Raw genomic sequence first — 25940 nt, forward strand, 5'->3', positions numbered from 1 at the left:
GAAAGCGGGCCGTGAAGGGCCACAGGTCCGGGGCTGGGTGTCCGTTCCCTCACGGCGGGCCTGGAGCCCGGGCCTCAGGCGCCCACGGAAGCCACAGGGGCAGCGGACGTGCTCGTACTCACCGTGGTGATGTAGCGGGAGTGGAACTCTGATGCTTCCTTCAGGAATGCCAAGCCCGGGTGGGTGTTCACCACGTCCTGCACACAGGGGATGGGACACGGCCCTGGGATGTGCCGCCAGGCCCAGGGATAAGAACGCACGTGTCCACCAGCAACATCCAGGTTCACACATCCAGCCACAGAGCCGCTCACGCAGCATCACCCCAAACACACGGTTACAAGAAATCACATCAAATTAAAGGATCACACAGAATCATCTGGGCCACGAGCTAAGGAAGCAGACCACCTCTCGCGGCCGAGGGTAATAATCTGACACGTGTAAATGTATAAACGACCACCGTGGAAGTCCATCCCAGATTCTGAGAAAGAAAATTTGCGATATCCTCACTTAACAGAGCACTGCAGTCCCAGGAGCCCTTTAAGTCACTTCTATTCAAATGGTTTTGGTAACTTCGGTTCCTCCGTGTTCACGGGGAACACGCGGGAAACCGGGGACCACCTTCGATTCCCCTCTACGAGATGGAACATGGAGTGCTAAATAAAACCGTGTTTACATGAACCGGAACGGCGTTTGGAAACAAGCATTCTGCAAACCGCGACCGGCTTCTCATGGGCGGCCCGGCCCCGAGGGTGCTAACCCCTGTCTGGCTCCACGCTCCGCAGGCTCAGGTGTGGAGCTGTCCGCACCGCCCTGTCTCTCACGCGGGTTTGGAGGGCTGCGTGGAGCCAGCTTCGGGGAGCCCGCCCGCCTCCGGGGTGTAGACACGGGCGCGCCTGCGAGGAGGGGGCGACGCACCTGCAAGAAGGGGATGAAGTCCTCCTGCGCCAGGGAGCTGCCGCCGGGGCTCACGAGCAGGTGGACGAACTTGGCCGCGTCATCGTGACAGCTCTGGAGCATCCTGGGCGACAGAGGGCACCCCAGCTGCACCCCACGCGCGGCCACAGGCCCCTCCCCAGACTCTGGGGTCGGGTGCTCCGTGAGGACGGGCACAGACGGATGGGGCCCCGCAAGGGACACGACGGACGTGCCGGGCACCCCCGGACATCCGTCTCAGTCCCTTACTGTCCTGGCCGCAGGAGCGCCGGCCAGTGGAGGCAGAGGCAAGGCCGGACCACCACTCCCGCCCCGGGACTCACTTTCTCCACATGGCGACGAACTTGTGCACGGAGACGGAGCCCGTGCGCTCTCCACCGGCGCCGCAGAAGAGCGGCCCCTTCCAGTAGAGCGGGCAGCCGCAGGCCTGTGGGGGGAAGGGTGGAGGACGACACAGGGTTAGCGCGCCCTGGGCCCCCGGCTGCCCGAGCCCCCGAGGCGGCCGGGAGCGCACCGCGTGCACACAGCCCGACCGCGCGGCCCAGCGCCTGCGCTAGCCCCAGGGGCCTCCAGGGGAAGGGGCAGCCTCTCCCAGCTGACACTCCGGAGACGCTGACGGAAATGGCGCTCCCGAGCCTGGGGCACAGACCACCCGCCCCAACTGGAGGTGTCACGTCGGCAGCTGTACAGAGGCGACGAGCACGTCCCCAGCCCTGGATGTGCAGCACCTCCGATGACGCGTCGGGACGGCGTAAACGACAGAGAATGTCAGGAGACACTCAGGGTGCGACAAGGACGAGGCTGTGACCCAGGCACATGTCAGGGGTCGAGGCGACCGCAGGGCTGGCGTCCACAGCTGTCAGCGCAGGTGCTGACCGGGAAGCAGGCGGAAAACCCACGCTCTCAGCTTCCCTCCCGAAAACACAGAAGAAGAAGGGCGGAAACAACAAAGGCTGAGAGAAGAGAAAAAGAGAGCAGATACGCGACAGAGAAAGTCAACAAGGCCGAGTCAGCTCTTCGGAAAGCTTTTAAGCAAGTAATCACCCCTCAGCAACGCTCCTGGAGAAGCAGAAAAAGGAAACGCGTGCTGCGCACATCAGCGGTCACTGCAGAGCCCACCAGCTCTTGACAGACAGGCAGTGGACACTCCCAACAACTGGAGGCCAGGAAACGTGACGACTGCAGGGCGGACTCCTTGACTAACGAACGTGTCTAACCAGAACTGACAATGGACATCCAGACGGTTCTACATTTCAAGAGGCCGAACCCGTGGCTTAAAACCTTCCCACTGAGAAAATCCTGGGCCCAGCTTTAGGGAAGAAATCACGTGGATGGTACCCACACTCTTCCAGAGAATGGAAACAAGGGACGTCTCCCAACGCCTGTTACGAGGCTGCACGTCCTGGACCCTGACACCTGTAAAGGGAGATCAGGCGCCCTCAGCTCCCAGGAACAGAGATGCCAACATCCCACACAAAGCCAGGCCGGCAAATTGAATCCCGCAGTGAAAATAAACGAAAAATCACAGAGAAACAAACAACAGGCCAGGAGACTTAAGAAGAGGAGGGAGCACAGCACTGCACTCGGGGCGCACAGGAGCCCACGGCTCACAGCTGCACGTGGGGACGCGCGCAGGCCGGCTCTGCCCTGAGCTGGAGTGGGACAGGCTCCACCCGCAGAGATGGAGGGGGGGACGCTCCCGGCAGAGACAAAGGGGAGACTCTGGTAATGCAAAAATACGCCACGGTAGGGAGAATTCCGAAAGGGTTACGAAATACCAGAATAACACTAAGTCCCCTACACACGAACGAGTTCCATTCCGAGAGCACGTTCCGAAGTCCAGTTTGTCGGTAAGTCCAACAAAGTCAGCCTAGGTATCCAACTAACACAATCGGCTGCATAGTACTGTACTATAACAGGTTTCTAATACTTCCCATGCAAATGATACATAAAAAATAAACACAAAAGATGAAGAAAACATTTTTACAGTCCCTTGAAAAGCACAGTAGTCCAGTACAACAGCTGGCACACAGGGGCTGGCATTGAGGGAACAGGCAAGAAGAGTTACTGCCTGGAGGAGGGAGAGGAGGGGGGAGACAGTAGAGCTGAAGGGTCGTCAGTAGTTCGAGGCGGAGGGCGAGCTGCAACGTCACTCTCACTCGTGCCTGACGCTGACAGTAAGCACGTTCGCATCTCTAAAAGTTCGCAACTTGGTGTGTACGTAGGGGACTTACTTGTAACAGAAAACCAGCAAAGCTGCGGGATCCCAGGACAATGTACAAAAATCAATTGTATTTCCACACACTGGCAACAAGCAATTAGAAAATAAAAAATGTAACAGTGCCGTCTATGAACAGCATAAAAAACATGAACCTACAGGTAAACGTAACTGAAAGTGCGAGATCTCTACAAAGGGAATGAGAAGCGTGGCTGGGAGAAATCAAAGACCCCCCAAATGGAGGGACAGACCGTACAGATTCCTGGACTGGACACTTAATGCTGTTGACACATTTTTGACTGGAGACGTTACAGGCACAGGCGTTAGTTTCTGCAAAAATCCCCCAGACAATAATGTGTTAAAATGTCAACTCTTCCCCAGACGACCCACAGATTCAACGCAAAGCCAATGCACACCCAGCAAGGTGTGTTTTGCAGAAATCAACCAGCTCATTCAAAGCCCACGGGCAAACGCACACGACTGTCAAGCCTTCCGTGCAGTCACAGCAGTGAGGCTGTGCATCAGGGCAAAGAGGAAGGGACCAGTTTAGGGTCAGACGCCCACGTCCACCCACCAACTCAGCACAGACAAAGCTGGCGGCAGCTCCGAGGGAACAATCGTCTCTACTGAGAGCCCAGCTGGTCAGCAGGGCAACTCTACAAAACCATGAGGGAGGGAGCCCGGCCCCAAGCGTGGACGGTGAAACTCCAGAAGGAAATGCAGGAGATCGTCCCGATGCTGGAGAAGCAAAGGTTCCCTAAACGTGACTCAATCACCAAAACTCTGAAAGAGAAGGTGGGTGAACTGAACTGCTTCCCCACCAGAACTCAGGGGCAGACGTCGCCGAGAGCACAGAAACAAGCCGAAGACCAGGAAAACGTTCGCAGGGCGTTATCCTGACAAAGGGGCCACACCCAGACTGTAAAGGAAGGCAGAGGTACAGGAAAAAAGGCAAAGGGCCCAAGAGAGCGACAGGCCCTGCAGGGAAAAGGGTGTGAACAGGGCCGGGACTCCGGAGGGAGAGGCAGAGGAAAGGCGCAAACCGGATCCCCACAGAAGCCCACATGGGCGATGGTGCTCACAGGACCCGGCTCACGGGCATCGCCCGCGGGTCGGGGAGCTGCCGGCAGATGGTTTGGCAGGACGCGCCCCCTGACCCGAGCACTGGCCACGCGTGCCCGTGGCCAGGGGCCGCCCTGGGGGACACCACCGGAGTCCACTCCTGCCCATCGCGCCAGGCCCAGAACGTGCCGGCGCCTTATCCTTGGCGCCCAGGAGGGAGCTGCCCAGCTGCGCGGGAGCCGTGCGTCTGGACGCTCTGTGGCTTCTCGCACACGCTGGGGCGGGAACCACGGGGCGAGGCTCGGGCACAGTGCGGGCTGAAAGGCCTCTACTCCACGCAGGTGGGCGTGCGTCCTGGGCGACGGGCAGCAGAGGCCTCCTGCCAGGGATGCTGGCGCCAGGGCCCCGAGGGGGCTGTGTGAGTCAGGGCGTGGAGGACACTGGCCGCTCCCCGGGGTGGGAGGGCGCAGGCGGCAGGGACAGGGGAGCCAGGGGCCTCGGGCACCTTGCCTGGGGTGCTCGTGCGGGCACGTGAGAGCTCGCTGGGCGGACTCGGGCGATGGCACCGTCCTGTCCCACGGCCGTGCGTCCGTCCACCGCACAGCAGGAGCTGTGCCCTTGCCCGTGGGGTGACGCCTGCATTCACGTCCCCAGAACAAGCGGTGCCTGCACTTCCAAGCCCACCCAGCCCCCAGGCAGCTGGAGAGCCCATCCTAACGCTTTCACTGTGACCTCCGTCCGCCACCTCTCAGGACCGTCTGCAAACATCATAAGGGAACTGGAAGCACCAACTCTGAAATCCAGAGGTACGAAGAAACGCGTTTAAAAGTATGGTAAAATGCCACCCTGAAGGGAAAAACACACGACAGGGTCAGGTTTTACAGGTCTGTAACGTCTATCTAGTGTACGTGACGGGAGACCCGGGCACACGCCGAGGCCCGCGTCACCCCGTCAGGAGCAGCCCTGCGGTGACCCCGATCCCCGCCCTCACGCCCCTTACGGCACCCCCCGACGCCCGCGCACACACAGAGCTCCCCGTCCGTCCACACAGCCTGTCCCGAGCACGGCAGCATCTGGCCGGGGCCTGGGGTCTGGCTGTGCTCACGGGGCACAGGGCATCTGACGTCCCCCGTGCAGGACTCTGTGTGCAGGCCGTGCGCAGGTGCGCGCTGGCCCTTGCCCGGTTCCCGGTCAGGCACCCCGTGGGGTCCCCTAAGGGAGGGAGCCCCAGAGCAGCTGTGCTCCCACCACGAACACCTGGTGCCAGGAGCGCCTCCTGCTCTGATATTTGGCCTCTGCCCCCGGCTCCTGACACAGAGCCCCCAAGCCCCTTGGAATCTCCTGGGGGGACGGGAACCTGTTTGGTCGTGGATGGGGCTGTCCTTAAAGAGCCCACGCCATGGTTACTGAGCTAGAACTTTCAGCCCCCCGGCATTCTCTGCAGAGGGTGAGGGCAGCGGTGGAGGGAAGCCTCGATCATGCCCATGGGATGAAACCTCTGAAACATCCCCTAAGGGAGCAGGTTCAGGGGCCTTCCAAGTTAGGGAACAAATCCGCCGTACCAGGACAGAGATGCACCCCAACTCCATGGGGACAGACTGCTGCACTGGGGAGCCCCCGACGCCTCACCCTGATGCCTCTTCACCAGGCTGCTCACCTGTACCCCTCATCATACCCCTCATAAGGAACCCTTTATAATGAACTGGTGTTTCCCTGAGTCCCATGGACTGCTGAGCAAACTGCGGAACTCGAGAGGGGGTCGTGGGAACCCCCGGAATCCAGAGCTGGTCAGACGGACACAGAGGTGACAGCCTCGGACTCGGGCCTGGCGTGTGAAATGAGGGCGGCCCTGTGGGTTCAGCACCCCCCCCCCCCCGTGCTGACTCCAGGCAGAAGGGCTCAGAACTGGACGAACTGCAGGACGCCCAGATCAAAGCCCACACGTGTGCCGAAAGAGGCCTCCGTGCGCAGGGAAAGGAAGCAGAGACTGTCCTTTTCACGGATCAGCTGTTTGCCCCTTTCTGTGTTCAGAGAAGCGGGTCCACTGATCTCGGGCGCGCAGGCTCCCGAGAAGCATGTCTCTGGCAAGAACAAGGGCCGTGTCGCGATGACGAGAGAGAAGAAGGGGTGTGAGGGCGGAGCTGATCTGGGGACAGGAGGTCCTCACACGACACAGCCGCCCACAGAGGCACAAAGGCCACGGCCCCCGGCCCACAGCTCCCCAGGGAAACCCCGCAGTCACTCAGCATCGGGAGCCGCACCCTCACCCACGGAACAGGCAGAAGCTGCCGGAACGCCGGGACCTGGACACGCTCGGAACCCAGGGAGCAAGCTGACACTCAAGGGCTGGACGGCCTTCAAGTGTGCGTTTACCAAGACGACCACCCTCAGCCCAGAAAACAAGTCTCAGTACATCTGGAAGCACTGAGACCAGACAGAGCACCCCTGCCCACGACAGAACTAAACTGGAAATCAGTAACCAAAACATGTCTAAACAAGGTGCAGGAGTTGAAAATCAAAACAACGAAATTCTAAATAACACATCAGCCAAAGGAGAAGTTACAAGACAAACACAAATGTAGTTTGCACTGAATGAGAAGGGAAAAAAAAACACGAAAAACCCCAAAACCAACACATCAACAATGTTTGGGATGCTGGTCAAGCAGCGCCCGGAAGGAAGTTCACAGCATTAAGTGCTTCCGCGAGCAAAGCAGAAAGGCTGAGTGCACAAAGCTACCTCGTTAAGAAACTGCAAGGAGAACAGTTAGCCCTAAAGGGAGCAGAAGAGAGGAAACAATAAAGACGGGAAATCGATGCGATAGGAAATCATTACAAAAAAGTTAGCAAAACTAGAAGCTAGTTCTCAGAAAAGACCAGGAAAATAAAAAAACTTCTGGCCAAGCTGACTGAGGACAAGGACAGAAGACACAAATGCCAACATCAGAAGTGGCAGAGGGACGTCAGTCAGTACAGACCCTAAACGTGTGGAATCTTATCAACAACGTGTGTCAATAAATTCACCAAGTCACGGGAGCTGGGCACACACTTGAAAGATGGGAACTACCCCATCAAACGCAATGTCCACAACCTTCCCAGGGAGAGAATGTCCAACCCCAACGCTTCACCGTGAATTCTGCCAACATTTAACGTAGAACACCAGCCCAGTTCTAAACACGTGGCTCCGGAAAAGAGGGCAATAGCCTAACCAATTCTGTGAGGCCAGGCCACCCTGCTACCGAACCAGAGAACTCACTAGACAAGGCATCTCTAGATGGGCGTCTTTCCGGAGCCTGGATTTAAACCCTAACAAAACACAAGCAATCAGGATCCAAAAGCACGTAAGCAGGAAGAGACAGGATTTATGATGAAATGGGATTCATCCAAAGACGCAAGACGGCTCGAGGGAAGAAGAAAAACCACAGGAGCCCTCAGCACGTGCAGAAAAGCACTGGGCAAATTTCAACACGCCTTCGAGATTTCACACAGTACAAGGGCTCTCAGCAAACTAGGTTCCTCAACCTGGTAAAGGACACAGGAGCAGCTGCAGCCCCCACACTGCGTCTGCGGGGAGCGACGCGCCCTAAGGCCGGGGGGGAGGGCTGTGCCGCTCCGACACCCTGAGACAACGTCCTCAGGGAGGCCTGGCCAGCACAGTGAACAGGGCAGGAAAGAGGATACAAGACACACAGATTACAGAGGAAACAGGGACACCCTCTTTATCTGTGGAGGACGTGATCGTCTATTAGAAACTCCTAAGGAACCTGAAAAAGTGATCTGATGAGTATGTTTCGTCCAAAGTCAACACACAAAAATCAACAGTACTTCTGTACACTTCAAGGAACAGCCGTAAACTGCAGTAAAATAACGCTACTGACGGTATCATCAAAGATAGGAAACGCTGGGTTATGCCCAAGTATTCATACGTTTGATGAAAGATGAACATGACAAAACGGTACGGAGAGAAATTAACGATGACTTGAAGTCTGAGAAATGCCGGGGTCATAACCCAGCAGACCCGATGTTGGAAAGGCGTGGACTGTCCCCAGATCCACCTGCGCACTCAAACGATCACAAGCCGAATCCCAGCAGGCTTCTTGCGCAGACGTGGGGAAGGTGATTCTGAAGTTCATGTGGGAATGCAGAGACACCAGAACAGTCTCAGTACTTGAGAATCAGAGAGAGCAGGAAAATCGGCACTGCCTGAAACGAACACAGCAGTGAAGCTACAGCAGCGGGGCCGTGCTGTCCCGCTGTGACAGACAACCCGTCACCGACACCCAAGAGCGTCCAGGGACAGACTCACGTACGGCAATTCCCGTCGGAAGAAGGTGCCGAGGCAAGTCAGCGGGAGGACGAGGTGCCCAACGAGTGGGTCTGGGGCCGCTGGACGCCGTGTGCAGAGATGCACCTTCCCCCCTACCCCGCATGTGCCAGCATCCAACTCAGAGTGGAGCACAGACCTGGAGGGAAGAGTTACCCGAATCGGCCTTTAGAAGAAAACACAAGAGAAAAATCCTACTGGCTTGGATTTTCCAGCACCTCTCATCAAGGACACATGCATAAACCAAGGAGGGGAAAAACCTGAAAGCTGGACACAATCAAAATGAAAAGCGTTTGCAATTCCAAAGACTGTTACGAGCAGAAAGACGAGCGGGCACGGGGAGAAAGCGTCTGCTGCACGTACCTCTGACAAAGGACTGGGATCCAGAATGCATGCAAAGCACATACGACTCACTAGTAAGAAAACACCAGATTTCTAAGTGGGCAAGTGATCTGAACAGGCGTGTCATCAAAGAAGACATACAATGACAAATGGGCACATTTAAAAGATGCTCACTCAGTACTGTCAGTCATTAGAAATGTGCAAATTAAAACAAGTTATCTCCATATACCCAATAGGATAGAGCTGTGGTCTGAATGTTTGTGTCCCCCCCCCCCCGCCCCCACCCGAGGTGATGGTATTAGGAGGTGGAGCCTTTGGGAGGTGATGAGGTCATGAAGGTGGTGCCCTATGAACGGGATTAGTGTCCTTAGAAAAGGGACTCCAGAGAGCTCCCTCACCGCTTCTTCCGGGTGAGGACACAGCAAGAAACTTCTGTACCCCAGAGGACAGCCCGCACCAGAACCAGCCCTGCTGACACCTTGGTCTGGGACATCCAGCCTCCAGAACTATGAGAAGCAAACTTCTGTTGTTTATAAGCCACCCAGTCTGCAGGATTTGGTACATCAGCCTGAACCACGACAAATGGCTACAGTGAGAGAGAGAAAAGCAAGCGTGCAGAGGGTGTGGAGAGACGGGAACCCACACGTGCGGGGGGGGGACGCAAGATGGCGCAGCTGCCGTGGAAGTCAGCTGGGTGGCCCCTCTGTCAGTCAAACACAGAATTACCACATGACCCAGCAATTCCACTCCTAGGTATGTGTACACACACACACCGCCGCCCCCCAGCCAAAAGAACTGAAAACGGGGCCTCACACAAACACTCATACTCAAGTGTTCACAGTAGCACTGCTCACAACAGCCAGAAGGTGGAAACCACCCAACGCCCATCTAGGGTGAGTGAATAAGCAGAACGGGGTCCAAGCACCTAATGGAATATGACCCAGCCATGAGAAGGAGTGAAGCTCTGACACGGGCTACCACATGGATGGACCTTGAGGACACGACGCCAAGTAAAGGAAAGAAGCCAGACACAGGACAATTCGTGTATTGGTTCCATTAATATGAAAGCCTTAGAACAGGCAAATCCACAGAGACAAGAAGCAGAGGAGCGGTGTCAGGGGCTGGGGGAGGGGGAACGCAGTGATGCCAAGGGGCCCAGAGCGTCTTTTGGGGTGATGAGAATGCTCTGTAACTAGACAGCGGTAAGGGTCGTGCAACACTGTGTGTGTAATAAGGGCCCCTAAATTTTAGATTTTAGAATGGCTAACGTGCTGACAGATTTTTATGTGAATTTTACCACAATTAAAAAAAATAAGTACCTACTCTGTGATTCTATTTACATGAAGTTCTAGGAAACTCTAATCCACAGTGACAGAAAGTAGACCAGTGGGGGCCTGGGGCTGGGCCAGGATGGACTGGAAAGAAGCCAGTTTTGGGGGGACGCTGGAAATGCTTCTCGTCTCGGTTGTCTGCATAGTTTCACAGGGATTCACACACATCAAAGCTCACTAAATGGTACACAATAAACATCTACTGTTTACCTCACATCAGTTATACCTCAAGAGAGCTGCCAAAAAAAGAAAAAGATGCTGATGAGAAACAAATACATAACCAGGGATTGAACATAATCATTAGGGAAATGAGACACGAAGCCACAGTAAGCGACCTCTGCACAGGCACCAGCTCGGCTACAGCTAAGAAGCATCAACACCAAGTGCTGGCAGCTTACGGAGCAACTGGCGTCTCACACACTGCTGGCTGGACACACATAGCGGACAGTCACGCTGGAAGACGGTTTTACAGCTTCTTATAAAATTAAAGATATAGTCACCAGATGACCAAGCAATTCAACTCTGCAGCATTTCTCACCTCAGAGAACTTGCAAAGGTGTCGCACAAATCCCGTGTACAGACAACAGTTTTATTCATGAGACAAAACTGGGAACAACCTTTCATCCACCAGTAAACAGATACACCGAGGGACGTGTGTGCACAGAATGCTACTTAGCAGTAAATGCTAAGGACGAACATTGACGATTAGGCTGGGTGAAAGAGGCCAGAAAAACCCAAGACAACCCACCACATGATCCCATTCACGTGAAATTCTAGAAAAGGCAAAACAATAGCACCATAGGGCCAGGGAGTGAGGGTGAGGTAGGCCAGGACCTGGGACGCTTTGCTGCAGGGCTTGCACATGGACAAACATCTCCTCCAGCAACAGATACAAAGAAACTACAAGGGACTAAAAATAACTGCACACACGTGCAGCTGGGCAAATTATGAACAAGACACAAAAAAGTCAGAACCTAACTGTCACTTCTGCGGTGCCAGGAGCAAAAGCAGGGTCCTGCACCCATGATCCCTGTACACGGCACCACCAAGGGGGTGGGCAGATGCCCAAGCCACTCCCTCTGGCCCAACCCACTGATCAAGGAGTCCAAGGGACGTCCCTGGGGGATTAGTGTTCCCTACCTTGCCAGTGATGTGGATCCACAGGGGTGAACTTTTATCAAATTCTGTCAAACTGTATACTTAGAACTGGGGAGTGTTACTCTGTGTCCATTATATCTCAATAAAGCTGACTGAAAAATAATTGTTCAATTCAAGAAGCTGGAAAGAAGTGACAACAGAAAAAATGTAAGAAAGTAACAAAAATGAAAGCAGAGGTTCATGAAGGAGATGAACAAAAAATTAAAGTACTCAATGAAGTTGATAGATCTTATCTGAAAAAATATAAGTTAACCTCTAGCATGACTAGTCAAAAGGAATCTGAGATAAATAACCCTACGAAGACAAAGGGTCAAATGTGCAGACTTGATGTTCTTGGATTGAAAGAATCAATACTGCCAAAATGAATATACTACCCAAGGCAATCTACAGATTCAATGCAAACCCTATCAATTTACCAATGGCATTTTTCATAGAACTAGAAGAAAAAAATTTTTAATTTATATGGAAACACAAAGACCCCCAAATAACCAAAGCAATCTTGAGAAGAAAAACAGAGCTGGAGTAATCAGGCTCCCTGGCTTTGGACTACACTACAAAGCTACAGTAATCATAACAGTATGGTTCTGGCATAAAAACATTCAACGGAACAGGATAGAAAGCCCAGAGATAAACCCATGCACCTATGGTCAATTAACCTACGACAAAGGAGGCAAGAATATACAATGGAGAAAAGACAGTCTCTTCAATAAGTGGTGCTGGGCAAGTTGGACAGCTACATGTAAAAGAAAGAAATTAGAACACTGTGTAATACCATACACAAAAAAACCTCAAAATGGATTAAAGACCTAAATGTAAGACTGGATATTATAAAACTCTTACAGGAAAACAAAGACAGACACTCTGACATAAATCACAGCAGTATCTTTTTGAACCTAGCTCCCAGAGTAATGAAAATAAAAACAAAAATAAACAAATGGGACCTAATTAAACTTACAAGCTTTTGCATAGCAAAGGAAATCATCAAAACAAAAAGACAACACACAGAGTGGGAGAAAACATTTGCAAACGAAGCAACTGACAAAGGATTTATCTCCAAAATATACAAACAGCTCATGCAGCTCAGTATGAAAGAAAACAAGCCAACTGAAAACTGGGCAGAAGATCTAAATAGACACTTCTCCATAGAAGACATACAAATGGCCAAAAAGCACATGAAAAGATGCTCAACACTGCTAACTATCAGAGAAATGTAAATCAAAACTACAATGAGGTATCACCTCACACTGGTCAGAATGGCAACTGTTAAAAAATGTACAAGCAATAAATGCTGGGGAGGGTGTGGAGAAAAGGGAGCCCTCCTACACTGCCGGTGGGAATGTAAGTTGGTGCAGCCACTGTGGAAAAGAGTGTGGAGGTTCCTCAGAAACCTAAAAACAGAGTTGCCAAGTGATCCAGCTAACCCACTCCAGGGCATATATCCAAAGAAAACCATAATTTGAAAAGATAAACGCACCCCAATGTTCGTTACAGCACTATTTACAATAGCCAAGACATGGAAGCAACCTAAATGTCCATCAACAGGTGAACGGATAAAGATGTGGTACATACGTACAATGGAATATGACTCAGCCATCAAAGAGAATGAAATCATGCCATTTGCAGCAACATGGATGGACCTAGAGATGATCATACTAAGTGAAGTAAGTCAGACAGAGAAAGACAAATATCATATGATATCACTTATATGTGGAACCTAAAAAAATGATACAAATGAACTTATTAACAAAACAGAAACAGACTCACAAACTTAGAAAGCAAACTTATGGCTACCAAAGGGGAAAGGCAACGGGGAGGGATAAATTAGGGGTCTGGAGTTAACATATACACCCTACTACATACAAGACAGATAATCAACAAGGACCTACTGTATAGCACAGGGAACTCTACTCAATATCGTGTAATAACCTAAGTGGGAAAAAAATTCTGAAATAGAAATAGATATATGTATAAGTGAATCACTTTGCTGTACACCTGAAACTAACACAACATTGTATATCAACTATACTCCAAAAGAAAACAAAAATTTTAAAAGAATCATACGAGAAGATAAGGAAAAGCTTTAGATAATACATTTATAATCATGCCAACGATTGTTTTAGAAAAAAGCATAAATGACCAAAAGTGATCCCAGAAATTAAAACCCTTAATAAAGCAGTAACATTAAAGGAAATTAAAACTCAAAGAGGAAAATGTGGAGGAAAGCGATCACGGCGGAGGAGGAGGAGGAGGACATGGAACTCACATCCTCCCACAAATACAAGAACAACCCACCTGCGTGCGGAACAGCTCTCACCGGACGCCTACTGCACGCTGGCAGGAGACCTCAGACTTCAGAAAGGGCAAGAAAATCTCCACGGAACCAGGCAGGGCAAAACAAAGAAGAGAAAAAGAGAGAGAGAGAAAGGAATGGGGACAGGACCTGGGCCCCAGGGAGGGAGCTGTGGAAGAGGAAAGGTTCCTGCACCCTGGAGAGTGCCCTCGCCAGCAGGGAGATCAGCGTGGACCAAGGGGGAGCTTCAGGGCCTCAGAGAGAGCACAACAACAGGTCTGAGAAAGGCAACGCAGACAGTGACCTGCACATACGGTGGTCACTGCTGCCCTGTGCTCCCCAGACTGAAACACCCGTCCACTGGGGCGGGTGGGGGCTGGGTGCTGAAGCTTGGGCTTCAGAGGTCAGACCCGGGGAGAGGACGGGGGTTGGCTGCGTGGAGACATCCTGAAGGGGCTGGAGTGTGGCCATGGAGGGTGTACGTGGAAGAAGCCTGGGTCCCCCAGAGAGGCAAGGCACGATTGTTGGGGGATGTGCAAGGGGAACAGCGGGACCACTGAAGAAGCTTCTCTCCCCAAGCGCGCACGCTCTCAGGCAACAGCACACCGCCTACAGGAGCCCCGGGCTGGGCGTGAGCCACCGCTGCTGCGAGAGATGAGGGAGCAGGCAACAATCACTGCCCCTGCCATCCTGGGAGCAGGCCGGCTGCCACTGTGCCTAAGAGACCGGCGAGCAGGTGCTAATCACTGTCCCTGCCCGGCGAGGGCCTTGGGAGCGCGCGCGGGCCACCGCCCCTGCGGAGAGACCTGTCGGCAAGCGCCAATCACTGCCCCTGCTGGTAGGGGCCCCGGGAGTGCGCACGGGCTGCCGGCCCCTGCACACCCCTATTACGGGGGTAACAGCAAGCACACACTGAGGAAAGAGGTGGCAAGCATGCAAACTAAAAGCTGCCCTTGTGCCCAAAATGTTAAGGGGCAGAGTCCCACATAAAATAGCCTCCCAAGACTAGAACACGTAATTGCTTCTCCTAAACTCACAGAGTAAGAGAAACGTTAAGTACAAGAAGCAGAGAAACCACTCACAGTTAACAGACCAAGAGAATTCCCTGAAGGGACACACAACGGAACAGACCGCTTCATTCTAACAGACACGAGTTAAAGAGGGGGCAGTAAACACCCTGGAGGAGGAGGGGTCCAGACGGCGCACAGGAAGAGGCGGAGTTCGCGTCTCCTCACAACGGGCACCGGCCAGGTGCCGGTGGGGCCTCAGACATCTAAAGGGAAGGGAGGGATCCCCAAGCAACTGGGCAGGACGTGGAGGGGAAGGAGGAGGGGAGGAAAAGTGGAGGTGGGATGGGACCAGCACCCTCGGGGCGGGGAGGGGAGGGGTTCCCACATGGGAGGGGGATCAGGGGGTCAGAGGGGAGCGTGGCCGGCGTCTCCCCCGACCACTCGGGCCCTGGCGAGCCTGCCGGGGTCCTGGGCCTACCCCTCAGCCCTCCAGGGCCCCTCCCGCTGTGCTGGGCCTAAGCCCCGCCCCTCAGGCCTCTTCCAGCCCCTTTTTTCTTTTTTCTGCTGTCGTGGTTCTGTTTTGCCTTGTTGTTGTTGTTTTATTTTTAATTTTACAATATTTTTATTTTTCGAATTTTATTTTAGTTTTTATTCTTTCTTATTGCCCTGCTTTGCCTTTTTTTTTTTTTTTTTTTTTCAGTGCCGTGTGGCTTGTGGGATCCCGATTCCGAGGCCGGGGGTCGGGCCTCAGCTCCTGTGGTAGGAGCACCAAGTCCAAACCGCTGGACTAACAGAGAACCTCAGGCCCCAGGGAATGTCAGGCAGTGTGAGGCCACGACCGCAGGGCGACCGCGGGCCACGTCCCCACGCGCAGACACCCACCTTGGCCACTCTGCCCATGTCCCCCATGGTGGCCCTCTCGTGCGGGAACTGGGCGAAAGTCCTCTCGATCTTGGCGATGATGGCGTCTACGTTCACCGCGTCCTGCGGGCGGCCTCGGGGGAAGTAGAACGTGGGGATGCTCAGGCTGGCAGCGGGCGGCAGGGGCTGTTCCTTCCTCGTCTGGACCTGAGAGAGAGAGCAGTGAGGACCCAGCACGGTGAGCACCTGCTTCCCGCCGGCGCGTACTGAGCAGAGGCGGGCTGGACCAGAGCGGCTGCCCCGAGCCCAGCGAACCCGACTGTGGACAGAACGCCCAGACCATCACCGGGCTGACTGCAGACACGGGAGGTGACGGGGCCCGTTGCGGAGCGCCACACACACGGCCCTGCTTCCCCGATCCTGCCTCGGGTGTGACCCCTCAGGACAAGGACGGCTGCTGAGAGAACCTGCCCTCCTGCCCTCCCGGGAGGCCAAGGTCGGCACAGGCGGGCTGTCCCCTCGTTTGCGTCTCGCGCCTGGAACCGCCTGTCCCCACACCGCCCTTCCCTGTGGACGGGATGTGAGGCCAGCGCCGTGGCTGGGCACGGCCCTCAGAAAGCACCACAGCCCCGAGGGCTCAGCATCCTGGCACAGGGAGCGCCCAGAAGCCATCCTGGAGCCACACCGCGCCTTCCAAACGGCAGTGTCAGGATGTCTGCCCGGTGGCCGACGGGGTGACCCGTGAGCTCGGTGCAGTCACAGGTCAGAAGCGTGCACCACGCATGCAAAGGAGGGTTGCGTTCGCCAATGCCCCTGAGTAGACGGGACCAGTCAGTGGAACCACTCAGGAAGCACCTGCTGGGAGTGGACGCGCTGGGACTGGGCAGGTCTGGGGAGGCCGGGAGGGTGGCTGCACGCGGTGAGGCTTGCTGTCCCTGGACTGTGGGGCACTGTCCCCCTGCAGGATGTGCAGTGTGCCTCTGCGCTGACCCGGGAAAGCCTCCTAGGTGCCAGAAACAGCTGCCCTGAGTCACGGCCTGTAATGCCCATGGAGACTCACGCATCCGGGCATCCCTGATGGGCAGGGACAGGGAAGCACAGTCCAGCCCACGGCCCACCTCCTGGACACACCCCAGATTCCCTGTGGTTGGGGACACGAGGACACACCGTGACGCAGCAGAAAGAGCCCAGGGTCCTGGTGGGAAGCACTGGAGCGAGGGATGAGCACCCAAGGCCTCAGGCCATGGGATCGGCGGGGGACGGGGAGTGACCAGGTGTTCCAGAGAGGGGACGGCGAGGGGTACGCCCGCCAACGAGGTCTGGGAAACTCAGCGCACCCAGGGCACTAGGGACACACGGAGCCCACGGCCCCTGGGCATCCAGAGACACACGTGGAAAAGCAGATGGAAGGCAAACGCAGGAGAGAGGGCTCACAGGTAGCACTGCCCCTCCAGGGGTGGTTACATCCAGGGGGTTGGGCCGGGCAGCCAGGCCCGCACAGCCAAGGACGGGACGCAGTGGCGGTGTGCTCATGGCGGGGTGCCCCCGTCCCAGCTGCCCCAACCAGGCACACACAGCACAGCTCCACGCCCACAAGCACCAGGGGCCCCGCCACCAACCTGCAGCCGAGACACAGCACACGGCCCTCAGGAGTCACGCTGTGCACTGATTCTAACGTTGTGAGTGGACGTCACTCCTACAGCCTGCAACTCAGGCCGCTTCTCCACCCACAACACAGCAGGAGACAGCAGGCATCCCCCTCAGTCACACCTCGGGACTTCCCGCGACCCCTCGGTCACATCAGGGACCTCCCGCGTCCCCTCGGTCACACCTCGGGATGTCCCACGACCCCTCGGTCACATCAGGGACCTCCTGTGTCCCCTCAGTCACACCTCGGGACCTCCCGCGACCCCTTGGTCACATCAGGGACATCCCGCGTCCCCTCAGTCACATCAGGGACCTCCCGCGTCCCCTGGGTCACACCTCGGGACGTCCCGCGACCCCTCGGTCACACCTCGGGACGTCCCCTGTCCCGTCAGCCACATAGGGGATGTCCCGCGTCCCCTTCTGTCACGTCGTGGATGCCCCACGTCTCCTGTGTTTCCTGAGGCCCCAGCTGAGGAGGCAGCTGTTCAGTGCTTGGCGACCTTGCACGGGACAGTGACTGTACCAAGAGGAGGTGGAGCCGTCATGAGTCGGCTGTACCAGGTCCGTGTGGCAGCCTGGGGACACTGGGCGATGAGCTCTGTGATCACCACGGGGCCAACACAATCCTGAGGGGCTGCGTTCAGACTTGGCTCAGTCCTGAGAGGCGAGCGGGAGATGGGAGGCGCCCGGAGGGGAAGGAGAGGCGCAGCAGGCCGCCCTGAGGACCGGCATGGCCACGGGCTGGGGCAGCGACAGCACGGGGATGGGGTGGGGAGACGGCAGGAGGTGGGAGGACAGGCCCCGGAGGAGCCCCTGCCCCGGGAGGGGCCGCGGGACGCCTAACGTTCCATTCAGACTCGGCCCTGTCGGCGCCCAGGGACAGAGGCTGACCCCCTCCTCCCAGCCCTAGGACGTCCTGGCTCTGGGATTTGGTTTCGGGGCAGAGCTGCTGGGCTGTGATGCCCACCTACGGCGGCAAAGAACAGCCGCAAGGGAAGCAAGACCCAGCGCCGGTCCCGAGGACGGAGAGATTCGAGGGTTCACGCGTCACCTGGGGACGCCCAGGCTTCACCTGGGGAGTGTTTCCTCTGGTTTCACTCCTCTGGGCGGGTTCAGTTTTCCTCGCCTGTGTTTGGAGGGCAGGATGGAGCGCAGGCCCCATGTCCTGGGCTGTCACCTGTAGCAGCTCATGGCTCACGCCTGTGGAAAGGGCTGCTGGCTTGCACTGACGCCTCTGGCATCCTCCGCGGCGCGGTGGCACTCAGCGCCGGGTGCCACCATCACCCACCGCCGAAGCAGCTGGGCCGGCTGGTCCCAGGGCAGGCACCCCACCTGCCAAGCCACGGCCGCAGACACATACAGACAAGGTGCCGCTCAACAACACGTGCTATTTTCTCCGCTGTCAGGATGGGGACGCCGCCCTCACCAGCCACCGGGAAGCGAAGGGAAATGAAGCCGCCAAGGACACGGCGGAGTGGAGCCTCGCCTCCTGAGAGCAGGGAGCTCTCCCCACGTCACCAGCTCCGTGGCGCCTGCCCCACGGTCAGCTCGTAGGCCCCTCCCAGGAGAACTGGGCTCAGGCAGGAAGCAACGCGCTCCCAAATGGAAGGTCTGAATTGCAGGATGGGACGAAGGGCAAGGAACATGGTGCCTACATGGGTAAATCCACGCACACGCCCTCCACGTACATCGGTAATGAGAATATTGCTTTACCTCTCTTTAAAGACTCTCTCAGGACAACAACATGAAATGAGAGGGTGCCGGCAGTGAAGGGTTTGAAGGTTTTGAGCTGGAGGGTAAAGATACTCACTCTGTACCTAAAGAAACGAAGTCACTGACCTTGTAAGATGAGCAGTAAGCTAGTATTAAGTGCTCCGGCGAGGGAAAGATAAAGAGGGAAAGGAGAGCATAAAAAGACACATAAATAAGACCGTGAAAATAAATCAGAATGGATTAATAGTCCTTATAAATGTAAATGGATGAAATGTTCCAATTAAAAAACAAAGATCAGACGGAAAAAAGAAAGTAAGACTGACTTACAGGAAACACGTGTAAGATATAAGGACACAGAAGTGGAAAACTTTTAACAAGTGGAAAAAGATACAACAGCCAACAGTGACAAAAAGAAGGCTGGCATCGCCAGATTCATGCCCACATAGGGTAGAAAGTCTGGATGTGACAGACAGATGGTCAGGACACCACACGGGGCGTCCATCACGGGAAGCTCTGCCGACCCGGAGCTGACCGCTGCCCCAGCACAGCCTCGGCGCCGACCAAGCCAAGGTGCTGGGGAAATGTAGGGACGCGGCGCAGAGGCAGGCCAGGCCCGCTCCCCCGCCACCCCTGACGGACCACCGGACGACGGAAAAACAAACAGCTGGGCACGGACACGAGAGATTTACAGTGTAATCTCTGGGACATAAATAGAGCGCGGGCGGCACAGCTGCGGGACACACGTTCTTTTCCAGCACACAGGGCGCTGTTGGGAGCCGGCCACCTCCAGGCCCCAAACAGGCCTTAGCAGAGCCGGAGGGGACCACGGGGGCTGTTTCCTGAGCTACCTGCGTCCAGGCTGGACGTCCACAATGAAAGCGGACGTGGCACAAATACGTGTGTGTGTGTATGTGTGTTTGTGTGTGTGTGTGTGTGAGAGACAGACAGACCGGGAGGATTCTCAAGCAGGGCTGAAGCCTCTCAGAAGCCAACACAGCAGGTGGGGCACTCGGCTCCCAGAGCAGGGCAGCTTCCCTCCCAGCGACACGCCTGACGCCCGCCTCCCGGCTGTCACCCGGGCACCGGTCAAGATGACACCTGCTCGCAAAGAGCTATTTCTGTCGCCCGCATGGACACCAGCGCTGCCTGACTCATCACGATTCCAGACATCACGGAGACGCCCGGGGCCCCCAGAACACAGGCGGGCTGAAAACTCGGCCTCATGGGAAAGCACGGCCATCCCTGCGCAGCGGCAGGGGCCCCGGGAGGTGGGCCCGCACAAGCAAGCGCCCAGGCCAGCCTTCTCTAAACGCAGTCTCGCACGGCCAGCGCCCCGTCGGGCAGACGCACTAGCTGGGGCGGCGGAAACGACCGTGGCTCCGACTCTGCCAGGGCAGGATGCAGGGCAAGTGCGGCACAGCCCGGGGGCAGCATCCAGTGGGCCGGCCCCATCCGAGCCGAGACCCAGGGGCAGCAGCCAAGCCCGGCGGGCGGCGCAGGGACACAGGCGGGCATGGCGCCCACCAGAGTCCACCGCTGGGCTGGGAGGCCCTGCAGGCCGGAGCTGCTTCTCCTCCGACCCCAGGGCCCCTCCCCACCAGCTGGCGGCAGGCTCCCCGGCTAGACCTGCCAAGGGCCTGCTGGACGGACAGCAAGAGTCCAAATGTGAAAGTTTAAAGCAGAGGCGCCAAAACAAAGATGAGAATGGCTGGCCCTGCGCGTGGGTTTGTTCATAAGTCCTCTAGCCACCACAGAAGAGGGACAGGCGTCGAGAGGCCACATGAGCCACGGAGGTTTCCAGGGGAGAAAAGGTGGCTGGAGAGCAAAGTCTCAGACCCACGAGGAGCTGGGCCGAGCAGGGCGGCTGCCGTGAGGGGACAGGCCGGGGCTCCACGTCCACGAGGCAGGGTCCTGAGACGTCGGCTGGGTCTGCACCCCCGGCCAGAGGACGCTGGGGCCCCACGGGGCCGGAAGGCAGGGCTGGGGGCGTGGACGGGACGGGGGGCGGCGTGAGGGGTCACATCCGTGGGCTCAGGGACCCGGGAGCCCACGTCCGACCCCTGGGTCCTGGGAGCATGGATCAAGGGGGTACTCAGGGCCCGCCCTGCGCGGGGCCGTGACCCCGCGCGGTGTCTGAGACGGTCAGAGTCCCCAGGCCAGGCTGTCACCGTGTGGAGGAGAGATCAGGTCAACACCCAGCACTGTCCCCCGGGGGCGGCTGCGCTGGGTTCTTGGTGCCCCGTGCATCCACCTGAAGGACCCCACGGGGCAGCTGGACGGGCGTGAGTGGGACCAGAGCACGGTGACAGCGGAGGAGAGCGTGTGCAGAGCCCGAGAGTCAAGCGCCGGGGGACGGAGCGTCAGGACCCGGCTTGGACAGGGTGGGCAGCACGGCCATAGCGGGCCCTTGAGGGCTTGTGGCGAGGTCTGAGGGACGTCGCAGTGGATGACCTGGGGGCCTTGGGGCTGCTCAGAGCGCGCAAGGCGCGGGCGCCACAGGCAGGGCAGGCAGGCGGACACAGGCCGCAGGGGCAGGACAGCCTCCCACGCATGACACAGCCTCGCTGCACACCTTCCCTTGGCCCCGAAACCAGCGCGGACGCCCCAAGCTGGCAGCAGGGCCGGCATGTACGAAGCACCCCCTCATCCCTCCACAGTCCCCGTCTGCCCACAAGGCCAACCCCACCTCCCTCAGGCCATCCTCTCCGGCCACACCCCCATCTCCACATGCCCTCCTCCCCACACCTTCCCCAGCTGCCCTCCGCCCCATCATCTCCCCACGCCCCCCACCATCTCCTTCCACCCTCCCCCCATCTCCCCATGCCCTGAGGTCTGCCGACCACCCACGGCTCTGCACCGAGTCCACATTCAAACACCAAGGGGCGAAGGGAGCCAGGAAAACTCTCCTCCCGGACACTCCCCCGATGCCCGCCCCAAGAAGCACTCACTCCACGCAGTGCGTGCGGACGTTTGTGGGAAACGTCATGGGAACACATCTGCTGTAAGGTGAAACTTCTACCTCTTAAAGGCAACCGTGAATCGCGTATCCCAAAAAGTGATTCTGTAAGACCAACAGCCATCCTGGAACAACCAGGCTTTCATGAACAGTTCTGCGTGGAGCCAGGACCCCCCCCCCCCAACCAAGATCAAGTCACAGCCGCCATGGGGGGAGAGGGAAGGGCTCCCCAATCCAGGGAACACCCCGGCGCAGCCTGTGTGCACCATGTGTGCGCCACGCACACAAACGGTAACCAGCAAACCTCAGACCTCCTCTCTGAAGATCACCCTTAGCTGAGTCCACTTTAAGGTCTCCACGTTCAGATTCTAAACAGACTTTCCTTCTCCACAAGCAACAAACACACATGCATCAGCCACTTGCAGACAGAATTTCACAAGTTGAAGGATAGAGGTCAGACAGAAAAGTACCAGAAGCCCTGTAAAAGTTGAGACATGATCCCAGGAAAAAAATCCAGTTACACTACCAGCAGAAAGCAGGTCTTTTTTCCCACCCCAAACAGCCTGGCTTGATTCGATGTGATTTTTTTTTTGGCCACGAGATGACCTTTCACTCCTCGCCTGGGCGAAAATACAAGTGATTAATGTGCCGAATATCCGTGAGGCAGCAGAACCTCCACTTGCGGAAAGGTCCCAGGTGGCCATGGCTTTTCAACTCCATGGTCCCCTTACACGAATTTACAAAGCACACACGAGGCACAGACACGGGGTTTGCTTCTGTGCGCGCTGAGAAGCACCGTGATGTTTACAAGCCGAGTCGTCACTGAAGCCGCGGAGAAGGGCGCTCCGGACGGTACGTGCCTGCGATAAAGCCCTTAAAACAACACAGGCGCTCGCGGCAAACCGCGCTCTCCTTTCCAACAGCGCTGCGCTGTCATTACCCAGGGCGCCACACGCTCCAACGACACGGGGAGGCTCGCTGCGCACCTGCGGAGGGTCGAGTCCCGAAGCCTCCTACTGCCCGAGGTCGACACCTCCCCGCCTCGCGCAAGACGCACCACGACGTTGCCCCGCGCCGCGCCCGGGGTATCCGCTGCTAGAACTCCAGGAAAAGAGATGCCGGCGGCTCCCTTCACAGCGCTTTCCCTGACAAACTGCACGGGCACACCTGCTCTCTGCGCGCACGGGCGCTGTTCCAGGGGAGCCGCGCACGGGCGCAGGTGGAGCCCCCCGAGCCCAGGCAGCCCCCCACCCCGACCTCGCCAGAGCGGCAAGGGGCCCGCGGACGCAGCGGACCCGCCCGCCGCACCTGCTGGAAGGCCTTGAGCCTCTTCTTGAAGCGGGAGGGCAGCACGAAGTCGCAGCCGCGGGCCAGCGAGGCCAGCTCCTGCCGCAGGTCGGGGTCCTGGCGCAGGGACAGGTCCCGGAGCCGCATGTCGGCTCGCATGGGCCGCCGGGGCCCGGGCCGGGCGCGTTCGCGGGACTGGAGCTGCGGCTGGCCGGGGCCGGCGGGGTCGGGGTGGTCCGGGCGGCCGGGCTCAGCGCGCTCCATGCGTCGCTGGCCGGCGCTCTGGGGGCCGGGCCTCGGGCGCGCGCATTCCTCAGTTGGGGCCGGGCGGGCGCACGCGGCGGGGGCAGGGGAGGCGTGGCGGACGCGCGGCCCCTCCCGTGGCCCGGGCTGTGCTCCGTGGTGCTGGACGGAGCGCTGGACGCCCGCCCCGAGCTGGCCTGCTGCGCGCGGAGCTGCTCTCCCGCCGAGAGCCTCCCTCAGCTCAGCCTGTAAGCAGGCCGGCAAGGGCAGCGGACCTGGAGACGTCGCCTGCCGGCTCCTGGGAGGGTGGGCCTTCTCTCCGGACAAGGGCAGCCTGTCCAGGACTAAGCGGAACCTGCTACAGAGCCCGCGGCCGGCACCCCGGCCGCACCCGCCCAACAGCCCACGTGCGGCCCAAGAGCTGGTACGTCGGGAAAACGGCCCCAAACGAAGGGGGCACCCACCGGCCCTTCAGGAGTTGAGAAGATACACTTAACCGGCAGAGGATGCTCTGACGGCCTTTGTTTAAAACTCGGGGTTGGGGTGGAATTCAGGGTCTTATTGCTCTCGCCCTGTCGTACACGGCTGTGTAGGGTGTAGTGGAACGCAGATGACATAGCTGGTGTGAGTGGTGTGGAATACGACACAGACGATGCATACTGTCGTGTCATGTGAGCGATGAGAGCACGCAACTCAGCCCCTGACACGAGGATGAACCATCAGCAGAGCCAGGCCCCCCCTCTGGGTGGTCTTTTCCCCCACATACCGTCTAGGTCAGGCCTGCATGTCCCACCCCTGAAATCCCAGGACCCCAGGAATGCCTGCTCCAGCCAAAGCTGACCTTCCCTGCCCCCTTCCCTCTGCCCCAGACAAAGATGTTGGGAGATGACCTCGGGGGTCGAAAGGCACTACACCCATCCACCCTCCTCCTTGTCTTTCTAATGGACTTTTTTTGGGGGGAGGGTAGCTTTTGTTTTACAGAGACGCTGGGCAGAAAGTACAGAGCTCCCGTGTGCTTCCCCTGCAGAGCCCAGGTTCCCTGTCACAAACACCCCACACTGGGTGCTGCATCTGTTACAGCGATGGGCACACAGGATGACCCCATACTGATATGCTGCTATGAACAGAAGTCCACGGTTCCCCCTAGGGCGCATCGTGGTGGTGCACATTCTGTGGGTCTGGACAAACGCACAGTGACATGTGTCCACCATTACAGCATCACACAGCGCAGGGTCACTGCCCTGGAGCCCCCTGGGCCCAGCCTGCCATTACAGCATCGTGCAGCGTGGGGTCCCTGCCCTGGAGTCCCCTGGGCCCGGCCTGTTCATGTCCCTCCCCAACATTGACTTCTTACTGTGTCCGTATTCTGTCCTAACCCTAGCTGGGGTCTGCCCTTCCCGGCGTGTCCCCTAGCCGGGACCGCAGGGGTCTGCCCTTCCCGGCGTGTCCCCTTGCCGGGATCGCAGGGGTCTGCCCTTCCCGGCGTGTCCCCTAGCCGGGACCGCAGGGGTCTGCCCTTCCCGGCGTGTCCCCTAGCCGGGACCGCAGGGGTCTGCCCTTCCCGGCGTGTCCCCTTGCCGGGATCGCAGGGGTCTGCCCTTCCCGGCGTGTCCCCTAGCCGGGATCGCAGGGGTCTGCCCTTCCCGGCGTGTCCCCTTGCCAGGATCGCAGGGGTCTGCCCTTCCCGGCGTGTCCTCTAGCCGGGATCGCAGGGGTCTGCCCTTCCCGGCCTGGCCCCTAGCTGGGATCACAGGGCTGACCCGCTTCCTCTTTCATTTGCACCATCACCCCGCCCCAAATTCCTCTTCAAACTCCTGTTCAGCGGGCTGCCCTCTCTCCTGTCCTTCCCCTCTGCCTCTTTCCCATCTCTTTACCCTATTTTGTCCTTCTTCCCATTCCGAGAACATCCTCAAAGATTCAGAGGTTGGCTGGCGACCCCTCTGGTTCTCCAGACACGCAGACGGGGCAGTGTATGCACCGCAACGTGGCCACAGAACCAGCCTAGCTGGTGTAGGGCCACAGGGCCTAAGTTCTGCCCTGTCCAGACCTGGACACAACACGCAGGAAGGCCCCCAATACCACGCCCCGGGCAGGGACCAGGTTCAGGACAAACTTCTGATTTCACGGTGTCGGCAGCGGGTCATCAGTGGCTCAGGGAGACTTCCGGACCCAGGCGCAGCCCTGTCACTCCGCGCTACGTCTCTGCCACGAACAGCCACACCTGCAGGCTCACTCTCGTTCCCCCTCCCCTGCAAACCCCAGGGAAGAGGTGCTCCTCCTGTAGCTTGAAAAACTGTCCAGGTCCTCCACTGGGGGCCCCTTCTATGCTGCTCCTCCCAGGGGAAGGCAGAGCATGTGTCGTGCCCCAGACCTGGGCTTGTCCCTGTGCCTGGCCCTGGCCAACCAGCCCACGGGATGGCTGCAGGTCCTGTGCCGGCACAGACTGGGGAACACAGACTGCCGAGAACACAGGGGCTGCTAAGCCCAGGGGTGAGTTTTCACAGCAAAGCTTGGCGCTGCTGCACTGAGCGTGAGAGATGAGCACAAGGGCAGGTGGGGCAGCACAGG

General features: G+C 57.6%; 1 protein-coding gene across 1 annotated transcript in view; it reads right to left on the reverse strand.

Moving 5' to 3' along the window:
• The window catches only part of PPP2R3B (protein phosphatase 2 regulatory subunit B''beta), a gene marked incomplete at its 5' end in the record, with an annotated part of 52006 nt that overhangs the window by 12815 nt on the left and 13251 nt on the right, over positions 1 to 25940 (reverse strand). The window contains 4 exons of the mRNA XM_082864519.1: positions 123 to 197; positions 916 to 1018; positions 1257 to 1360; positions 15548 to 15733. Of these exons, the coding sequence (XP_082720645.1) occupies positions 123 to 197; positions 916 to 1018; positions 1257 to 1360; positions 15548 to 15733 (468 nt within the window). The remainder of the gene's footprint in view (positions 1 to 122; positions 198 to 915; positions 1019 to 1256; positions 1361 to 15547; positions 15734 to 25940) is intronic.

The sequence above is a fragment of the Leucopleurus acutus genome (assembly GCF_964270905.1).
Source record: "Leucopleurus acutus genome assembly, chromosome: X".
Classification (NCBI taxonomy): Eukaryota; Metazoa; Chordata; class Mammalia; order Artiodactyla; family Delphinidae; genus Leucopleurus; species Leucopleurus acutus.